Source organism: Zingiber officinale, chromosome 11A (assembly GCF_018446385.1).
Source record: "Zingiber officinale cultivar Zhangliang chromosome 11A, Zo_v1.1, whole genome shotgun sequence".
Lineage (NCBI taxonomy): Eukaryota > Viridiplantae > Streptophyta > Magnoliopsida > Zingiberales > Zingiberaceae > Zingiber > Zingiber officinale.
The window spans coordinates 8,535,951-8,546,454 of record NC_056006.1 but is presented as its reverse complement, the minus strand read 5'-3'; the positions used below and the strand labels follow the sequence as shown (position 1 = coordinate 8,546,454).

The following is a 10,504-nucleotide window of genomic DNA, read 5'->3' as shown; positions in this document are numbered from 1 at the left end:
TGAGCCCTCGGGGCTGTGGACATAATTCCTGAAACAATAAGTGGAGTCGTTTTAAAAAATAAAAATAATTTGGACTAAATTGAAAGTTTGCAAATGAACTTGGTCCGATAGAGAATGTTGGTCCGGTTCGTCTTCGTTACCGGTCCACGGGACCGCCTTTATCCAACGACGAATACGCCGGCCGTCCGATGCGACTCTTGCGGCCCCAGGGCTCGATCCGACGGCGGATATCTGGAAAGCCGAGGCGTCCATTTCTCTGACCACCACCGCCACCACCTTCGACTTCTCTTCCCCGCCGTCTCTCAAAACTATATGTGGAGCGACCGCACCACCATCTTCTCTCCTCCAAACTTCAAGAAGCGAAACTAGGTCAGCTTCTCTCCTTCCCTCTCTCCGCCTCTTCTTTCGATCGCACGATCGAAAGAGGGTCGAGTCATCGTTCCAAAGCTTCCACCTTTCGGCGTTTTCTCGTCTGAAATTTGTGGGTTTTGTTGTTTCTCCTTTCTATTTGCATAAATAAACTGGGATTCCGATGAATCTCTTTTCTTATATACTTTTTCGATTTTCTGCAACTGACTTGAATTTGGATTGGAGTATCCCTGATACAACTGTTTCCTTTTATTTCTGTTGTGATTCTTACCTTTACAGATGCTGTCTCATCTCTTGAGCGATTTCTATTTGCCATGTTTTTACTTGCATAGCAGTAATTTTTGGTAATCTATGTTCATCGAGGAAGAAATTTTACCACCGTCTTGATTTATTACTTTCAGATATTAGAACTATCGAAATCAATTCTTATCCTTTTTCATGAAGTTGCATTTTTTTTTTTTTTTTTTGAGGATTTGATGTAGAAATTACAATTTGTAAGAATATGACAAAAGTCGATGCTGTAATTTTCTTGATGTTGCTTTTATGTTTGATTTCTTTAACTTCTAGAATTTTTTATATATGCAGTTTCAGTTACATTTAATATTTGGATTTCTGCTTTATTATGAATGGTAGTATGATACAGGAAATGGTAGATAACTGATTGATCCTTCATGTGAATCAGATTATTTACTTTCTAAAGTAAATTTCGAACCACAAAACACATGCCTTGCTTCTCTAAGAGATGCATCAGTTGAATACTTTTGAAACGAGTCTCTCTATCTAAAGTTCTGACAAAAAACAAGAATAGCCTATGCCAATGATCTATGGTTTCATATGTCCTCTAAGTGCCTTACTTTGTGCCTCAAGTTCCTCTTTTTCTTTTAGTTTCAATTTCTTTTTCTCCATTGTTATTTAGTATTTCTATGTTTGTTTCAATTAGAACTTGGAAACACAGGCCGACTAAAATCGTTTGTGTGTTTTGTAGGTTATTCTCCTTAAAGAACTCAAATTTACTTTCCAATCTTTCTCGATCGGGTTATTCATGCCACATGATGGAGGATTCTAGGGGTAGAAAGACTGCTTGTGGGATAATCATTAGCAAAGGTGGATGCAGCATTACTTATAGAGAACAGAAGTGCCATGATAGAAGCATCCGCTATTGTAGCCGGTTAGGATGCTGTGCTAGTCTCCATTCGAAGAAGCATGTAGCAGAACAAGAAAAAAAATCCCTTCGCTCTAGCTCATTCAAATCATTGTCTTCAATTGGTTTTAAAGAACCTAGATTGGAGCAAAGATCTAATGAGGATGTTGCAGAAAGTAGTAGATCTTTGGATGCAAAATGTTCAGATTCCAACAGAAGATTAGGGAAGAAAGAAAAATCACCCTGTCTCGTTTTAAAACCATTAGTTGAATCTGCTAAGATTCGTCGGTGTTCAGAAAATGCAACTGTAGGAGTGGGATCCTGCAGTATGAAATTGAGCTCCAGATCAATTAAGGAACTATCTAGACATCCCAGATATAGACTTGGAGAAAATTCAAGCAAATCTAGAGGCATCACCATGAGCCCTTCACAAACTTTACCGGACATGTCATCGAGGTCCAAGGAGCATGGCATGAATAATCTTGGACAAGCAGATGCATCTGACCTTCTCATGTCAAATCTCAACTCTGCTACTTCTGCAATTGGCAGAATCGAAAATGTTTCAAGGAGATTCGTTAGAAGTGGTGGGTCCAGAGGCAAAAGCATTACCTTATCCTCTAAGGGAGCAAATTCAGGTTCATCAAGCACGGGTTCTTCAAGTCTGAGTGTAACTCTTCGAGAAAATTTAACTTCTCATCAAAATTCAAGAGGTTCCAGAAATAAGTCTGCCAGTTTGAGTGTTGCTTCAGTTAGAACAAGGCATGCACCTAATCCTAGTATTAGAACAAGACCCTTAGGGCTAGTAGATCGGTCTGGGCCTATGCTAACAGATCCTCTAAGCGAATTACGAACTGGCCAAAGATCATCAAGATCATTAAGAGATGGCTATCCACGCTTAAACACTGAAAGTATTGCTGAGGTACTGGTTATTCATTATAATCTTAGCCTATATGACTTAATTACCTTAGGGTGGGTGGATAAATATAAATCGCATTGAAAAGAGGAAAACAAACCTTTAGACTGCCGGCAGATTTTTTATTTATTTGAACTAAGATATGTTCAAAATTAGTGTTTCTTTAGTTCTTTTGTGTCCATTTCTTGTTGTCTGAATGCCAAAGTGAAGATCCATATTTTTGAAAATCCATATTTTGTTTGATGGAATGCAGGTGCTGTTGGAACTTGAGAGTGAACAAGATGAAGGTTTGACATACGAGGTTATTTTTCTTAATTGTTTCTCCTTAAATAGTTTAATGTTAATAACTATTTCCACTTCATAAAGCCAAAGAAGCATGAGACATCAAATGGGGCATTTTGGAGAACTTGTGCGAATAAAAACCGAAACTGACTCCATTTATTATTGTTGCAGCAATTATCATTCCTTGGAAATCATTTGTTTTTGGATAGCCTGATCCATGACCAATACAGAGACATGAGGATGGACATCGATAACATGACATATGAGGTTTGTTCCGCCTCCGAGTTACAGAAGATGTTTGCTTTACTTCTTTGTGAATAGAAAATTTAAGATAATGCTGATTTGATGATTTATGGATAATGAAGAGTAGGTAGGGGGTTGGCAAAGTCGTATCAGAAAATGTTATTCGTATGGTTTGCTGTATCTGCATTTGTTTTCTGTCACTATATTAGTCGAAATGTATGAGTTGCATAGTGAAGTATGATAGTCTGGTTCATCAACATTTCATTTTTTAACATCTCATCTACAATGAGTATGACGGTTTATTGGCACAGGATTAGTGGAAGTTAAACATATCATATGGTTTGACACACCTACTATTCTTTCTTCTCAACAACGAAAAAAATTAGGGTTGTTATCGGCTGGATGTTTGTTAGGATTCACAAATTAGCATTTTTCAGTAACTTTTATCTCTTTACAGGAGTTATTAGCACTGGGAGAGAAAATAGGCACGGTAAGCACGGCCCTCACAGAGGAAGCTTTATCGAAATGCTTGAAGAGGAGCAAATATGTGCCTATTTCTTCGATACCCGGATTGTCTTCTCTCAGTGAAAGCAATGCCAAATGCACTATCTGCCAGGTAAAACCCTGTTGATTAAAATTTGCAACGAATTTCTGCTATTTTTTTCGAGGAAAACAGAAGGCCGAGGCCAAGATTCAAAACCTTGGCAACAATTCCTAAGGTCTTTACAATCTCGGTAAAAAGCACCGTTTAGACCTTTGTACCGGCATAGTCTGACTTTGAGTTTTGAGTCTCTAGGATGAAGGTGTTTCCAATAATATCTTTTGAATCTTCATGTTTTGTAATAGTTTCTTCGGTGTGAGTTGACATGCTAAACGAACCCTTGCAAGTTTGAAACATTTTCGCGTGTTTCCTCTTTTTTCAGGAAGAATGGATGGTTGACGACGAGTTGGGCACATTGGGGTGCGAGCATTTCTACCATGTTCAATGTATCGACCAATGGCTTCGGTTGAAAAACTGGTGTCCCATCTGCAAAGCCTCAGTTTCTCCTACCTCATGAACACAAAACCGCTTGTAGTTTACTTCCCCATAGAAGAAGCAGACTTCAAGTTTCCATTGCTCATTGAAAATTCTCAACATTTTGTAGATAACGAACATTCTTGTCGATTTTTTTCTCTCTCTCTTTTAAACATAGATATTCTCAATAATTCAATAGATACATTTGATTCTTCTTGTCGAATCTAGTGGTGAACAGATTTGGAACTTCTGTATTTGATTTTTCCTTGGAGCAAAGTTCGTAGGATCGTAATCCGATTTGTGATCAGGATTGGTAGAATTGGATTTTTTCCTTGGAGCAAAGTTCGTAGGATCATAATCTGATTTGTGTTCAGGACGGTAGAATCGGATTAGTTATGACAAGGGCAGAGCTAGGATCTTAGTTTAGTATAGGCAATTAGGGTGCAAATGAATTGAATATATTTGTGAGCTGATTTGTATTCGAAATTATTGATTTGAACGTATAATATTTTATTCAATTATTCATAAATCACTTATGAGATGAATTCGAATCAAACTTTGAATTTTTTTAATATAATTTTAATTAAAATATACTCAAATTAAGGTTGAATAATTGAACCAAATTTAAATTTAAGACATTTCAAATAATAATTTGATTATGCTTGAATCGAGGTTCGAATAAGTTGAATTGAACTCAAATTTTATTTCGAACGGAGCTCGAGTTAAAATGATTTATATTTTTAAGTTTCAAATAAAATTCAAATATCATATATATTTGTTAATGTGATTGTGCATAGGTCATTAAGGATATTGAAAAAAAAATAAATTAGCATCATTAATATTAATTAATTATAAATGTCTTGGTAATTCATTAATGACACCTTGTAGTTAATTCATTATCATGATTCACTTCCTATTTATACCTTGTACTTATCTTTATTTCCTCATTAATTCTCTACCATAATTTTATATGAGATTTATTCTGTATTAAATATAATTCATTTTTAAATTGACATTTTTTTTTATTATTACTCCTATTCCCATTTTATTTTGCAATTATTAATACTATTCTTATAAAACCTAATGAATTCTTTTATACTCAATATTTCTTAAAAATCCTAATAGTTCTCTCATCAGTGCATTGTGCCCTTTTCTTTTTCCTCAATGTTTCTCCTTCCTCACCGATGATACTCGCAGAGAACGTCCTTCTCTTCCTTTGCCGATAATATTTCTTCCTCGCTCTTTCTTTTTATTTCTCGATAATAATATGAATTAGAGATTTTTTTATCATAAAATACAAAGTAAAATGCATTTGTAAAAATAAATTTTTTAAAATTAAAATTAATAAAGTCTATTTGACATTCTAACAAAAAAGATTAAATAATTTAATAATTTTATTAATAAAAAATAAAATTATTATCAAAATACCCGTCAGAAAACTAAATTTTATATAAAAATTATTTTTTTTAATAACTAATTAATTTTTTTTTAAAATTATTATTTTCGGTCCCAAATCTAAATGAAAAATGTTAAAGAAAATTAAAAATATATTAAAAAAATTTGTTTTTTTAATTTTTTTGATTAGGGTCTCAAGGAATCTTGAGACGGTCCTACCATAGCTCTTAAAGAAACATACTCCTCGAGTTCTAGGAGACTCCTTGGAAATGTGATTATACCTATCTATAACTCTTCTCCTCCGTGTTGGCCCTGAAATAGATTGACGGGGACACTAAGGACGAACGTATTCATTTTTTATCATCAGAAGACTCCTTGGAAATTTATTGTATACTTTTTTTGATTTTCTCTAATGACTTTTTTCAAATGAGCTCGTTTAATGATAATATTTTTTTATATTTTTCTTTAATTGCATGCCTAGATTAGCTCCTCCCTAGTCACGATCGGGTCAGATCAGATTGGTAAGGTTGGATTTTTAGGGTCTGATATCTCTGGGTCAAAAAAAATGATCACAAAATGATCCGATTTAAAGACCAACGAACTAATTTTAACAAAAAAAAAATGTGTAGAGTCATTAGGATTGTATCAACTTTACCGGTTCTATACAATTCTACTGATCCTGTTTCCAAACGATCCCGAATCAATTTGGTACTTTTATATTGTACTAGTCAGATCATGATTTTACAAACTATGACTTGGAGTAATGCATCAAACCTCCTACTTTGTCAAGATTGGAAAGAAAATGCTCAGCTCATGGCTGGACTCACGGCCAATGTCCGACATGCGGCGATCGGCATCTTTGCGGATAGCAAGGAACTCGCGAGCAGATGGCAAGCTCATGGCCGGCGGCAAGCTCGTATACGGTCATTCAAGGATTGTTGAGATTGAATGAGTTGGGAAGAATGACAATGTCTTTCTACTCGTTAGCGGATGGATCAATAACTCTCATCTCATGTAATCTATCACTTCCATCTCCCTTAGTAAACATGTTCACCTGACCCGTTTACTATTTCACCTGATCGGGCCAAGCCCAAATGACTATGGATCAGTTTAGTATTTCACTAGTTGGGCCAAGCCCAAATTCGCCTCGCGCACTACTTAAGACCTCACCATCTCGCCGCCTTCGCTAGCTCGCTCAAATCCTCTGCGTTCTCTTCGTCCTGCGCGAAGCAGCTTAGGGTTTGAGGGATCGCTCCGCTCTTCCACGGATTGCGGTTAGCCTCTTTTTCCTTGTTCTATTTGATCTCTTTGTTCTTCATTTTCCTTGTCCGATGATCTCGTTCCGTCTCCTCACTATGAACTCGTCATGATTCATTAGAGGCGATTAGGGTGAGTCATTTATGTTCGGCTTGTTTACTTCCATTGAGATTTAAGGAGCCAAGTGTTTTACATTCTTTTTTGTTTGGTGTATCAGATTGATGCTGCTAGTTAGGCTGTTAGCATGCATTGCTTCACAAGACTAATTTTTTGAATAAAGATACTTTTTTGCCCGTTTAGGGTGATTATTTCAGGAGTCATTGATTTCTCGTTCATCTGGGCGCTTTTACCTTGTTTCTTAATTAATAATCCGCCATTGAGGTTTGAGCAAAGTGTTTTTACATTTTTTTTTTTTTTTTTGGTTTGTCAGACTGATGCTGCTAATTAGGCTGTTAACATGAATTGCTTCACAAGACTATTTTTTTTTTAAAATTTTTTTTGAAAAGATACTCTCTTTTTTTGGCTAGTTTAGGGTTATTATTTTCAGCATTGCCTTTTTCTACTTCATCTTTCTGTAACTTGATGCTTCTTGTATGAATCATTGATTTCTCGTGGCACTTTTGCCTTGTTTCTTAACTAATAATCTGCCATTGAGGTTTGAGTGTTTTTACATTATTTTTTTGTTTCGTTGTTAACCTTATTTCTTAACTAATAATATGATATTGAAGTATCTTAACTAATAATCTGCTAATTCGGCTGTTAACATGAACTGCTTCGTGAGACTAATTTTTTGAGAAAAGATATCTTTTTTTGGCAGTTTAGGGTGATTTTTTCAGGAGCTGAGATCATTCATGTCTGGCTCGCTTACTTTCATCATGGTCCTTCTTACTTCATCTTTTTGCATCTTGATTCTTCTCATAGGAATCCTTGATTTTTCATTTGTCTGGGCACTTTTACCTTGTTCCTTAACTAAATATCAGCTATTGAGATTTAAGGAGCAAATTGTTTTTACATTTCTTTTTGTTTGGTTTATCAGACAGATGCTGCTAATTAGGCTGTTAAAATTGAATTGCTTCACGAGACTAATTTTTTAAGAAAAGATACCTTTTTTTTGGCAGTTTAGGGTGACTATTTCAGGAGTTGAGATCATTCATGTTTGGCTTGTTTACTTTCGGCATGGCCCTTCGTACTTCATCTTTATGCAACTTATTCTTTTTGTAGGTATTGATTTCTTATTAGTCTGAGCTGCCAGTGAGGTTTAAGGAGCAAAGTGTTTTTACATTTCTTTTTGTTTGGTTTATCTTACTGATGCTTCTAATTAGGTTGTTAACATGAATTTCTCCACAAGACTAATTTTTTGAGAAAAGATGCCTTTTTTTGGCAGACAGCGAAATGGTCAATTCTAACAAATGCCTTGCCTTGTTAGACTAACAGAAGGAAACTAAAGAAGAATCATCTGTTACACTATAAAAGTAGAATTTACATAGATAAAGAAGTTATATTTCATGGGGACTAGTTGTTGATCAATCCAAATGCTGACTGAGAAGAACATATCTTGTCACTAGAGCCTGAATCTACTGTGGGAGTAGTGTTTAGATTTAATATATATACATATATATTCTTGAATCACAAAATTATAATCAATCTTTTTAACTATATTTATCTGTTATCCTGCCAGGATCAGCTTCTTCACATATAGGAAAGTTATGGTTTATGAAATCTCCACATCTCTGTCCTTAGACGGCGGACACTTTGACACTGATTTTGAGAATATTGTCTGCCCTATCTGTTTGGACACTCCACACAATGCAGTGCTTCTTAAGTGTAGTTCGTATGATAAAGGGTGCAGGGCATTCATGTGTGACACAGATAACTCTCTCTCAAACTGTCTCGACCGGTATAAGCATGCAAATGGTGTCTCCGCCACCACAATGGTTAATTCAATTACATCAGAGGCATCGCCACAAAACTTTCAAGTAATCCCTTTGAATTTCGATGTCCTCACTTGCCCATTCTGCCGAGGAGATGTTACGGGATTTAGTGTGGTTGTTAATGCTCGGGCATACCTCAACATGAAGAAAAGATGCTGCGAAGAGAAGCATTGTGGGTATGCTAGCAACTATTTGGAACTACAACAACATGCTAAACGAGAACACCCGAATTCTCGACCATCTGAAGTTGACCCAGAAAGACAACGAGATTGGGAGAGTTTTCAACGGTCCTTGGAAACTACAGATATCATGAGCGCTATCCGTTCGGAAGTGTACAGAATGCTTTTTGGCAACTGTGTCATGGATTATGACGATGAAAGTGATGATGAATTTGATGATTTTTCAGGGGATGAGTGCAATTGGCAGACCTCTTCTTATCATATATCTGACGGCTTCATGTCCCCTAGGCACCAACCACAATCAAGAAACGAGAGGAGAATTCATCCTAGATCAAGCTCTGATGTTCATATAGACGATCAACCTCTATCGTCTAGTCATACGCCAGAAGATTTTAATAGAAATGCCGAGATTGGTGAAACAAATAATGAAGCATCATATAGAGGAAACCACAGTCGCCGCAGGTAGCGTATAATTAGCGTCTCGTGTGTATTTTCTGGATGATATTTGCTTGTTTCCAAATTGGTTGCCATGCCTAGTAGTCTTATACTTCCTGAAAATAAGCATAAATAGCATAAAGTATATTTTCCAGTTAACATATCAGTCTAGTTTCTTATACTCATCTACATGTCGAATATCTCTCTTTTCTTCATAGAATGTTTGTTTGCGATATGCTATTTTTAGACAATTCTGTAAGATCTGCATATTAGATTTGCTTGTTAAAGCATTCTCCTCGAGGGGGCACTGCATATTGAGTATGCAATATCGTCAGTGGCCTTCGGGTTTGCTTGATAGAACAGTTTTCTTAAGGTTATTAGTGCCGGCCATTCATGCGGCGTTGGGACTCAACGAAAGGAAGCGACATTTGAGAAATCAATCCGATGAATTGGCACCGGAATCATCTCTACTGAATGATGGCACATGCATTTAGTTGTTATTTGTGATAATTGCCTACATTTTATTCAGTCTTCTTTCCTTGCGGTTACCCGAGGCGCAGATCCTAATTCGAGGAACCCTAACTTGGCATTCGATCCCCAAGGTCCATGCGTTCGGAGTCATTCTCACACGCGATACCTTGGGCTGTTGATTCCTCCATTTGCTTTGTTGTGCCAAAGAAATTGTCTATTTTTACACATAAGCCTCTACTGTGATGTCCTTCTTATGGGATGATCATGATACTTCTAATAGATCGAAATCATTGATCAACGGAGGAACGATATTTGGTTGAGAATTTCATTTTACTCCTCATAGTTTGTCTTTTTACAGACTTTAGCAAAAGATCAGCTCATTCTTCAGTCTTCATAGTTGAAGTTTAGTTTGTTACGTGTAATTTATTTCAATAAATAATTCGGCAATTAGAGGTTTTAAAATTTATAATATTTTTTAAAATATTATAACTACTGAGAATATATCATGCTCATATTAAAAATAAAAAAGGCTAAAAAATGAATGGGGAAATCGATCTTTAAATAATTAATTTATTGAGAATATGTCATGTTCATATCATACTTTAAAAATGTATTTATTTTTTAATTAGTAATTAACGGCTAATTAGTTCTTTTTGACTTAACGGCTATAAAGTCTGAATATGATTATAATATTCTTTTTTTTTCTTAGAATTTACTTGTAAAATACTTTTGATACAGATGGAAGAGTATTTCATAATATGATATGTATTTTTTTTCTATCTATATGCGTATTTTTGACAAATTATATTCATGTTTTTAATAAAAAAAATAATGATGCCATATTCTATTTTATAAAAAAATATTGAATAACAT

At 35.4% G+C, this 10,504-nt stretch overlaps 2 protein-coding genes across 2 annotated transcripts; both read left to right on the top strand.

Annotated features, from left to right (window-relative positions):
* The first annotated feature begins 220 nt into the window (after nucleotides 1–220).
* Nucleotides 221–4,186, top strand: LOC122032671 (probable E3 ubiquitin-protein ligase RHG1A). Its single transcript, XM_042591988.1, has 6 exons — nucleotides 221–369; nucleotides 1,355–2,429; nucleotides 2,677–2,724; nucleotides 2,877–2,972; nucleotides 3,406–3,564; nucleotides 3,872–4,186. The coding sequence occupies exons 2-6, from the start codon at nucleotides 1,419–1,421 to the stop codon at nucleotides 4,004–4,006; spliced, it is 1,449 nt and encodes a 482-aa protein (XP_042447922.1). The 5' UTR covers nucleotides 221–369; nucleotides 1,355–1,418; the 3' UTR covers nucleotides 4,007–4,186.
* A 3,632-nt stretch (nucleotides 4,187–7,818) lies between these two features.
* Nucleotides 7,819–9,319, top strand: LOC122032900. The gene is made up of 2 exons (XM_042592214.1): nucleotides 7,819–7,836; nucleotides 8,294–9,319. Exon 2 carries the CDS (start codon nucleotides 8,322–8,324, stop codon nucleotides 9,189–9,191), a length of 870 nt encoding a protein of 289 aa, XP_042448148.1. The 5' UTR covers nucleotides 7,819–7,836; nucleotides 8,294–8,321; the 3' UTR covers nucleotides 9,192–9,319.
* The last annotated feature ends 1,185 nt before the right edge of the window (nucleotides 9,320–10,504 follow it).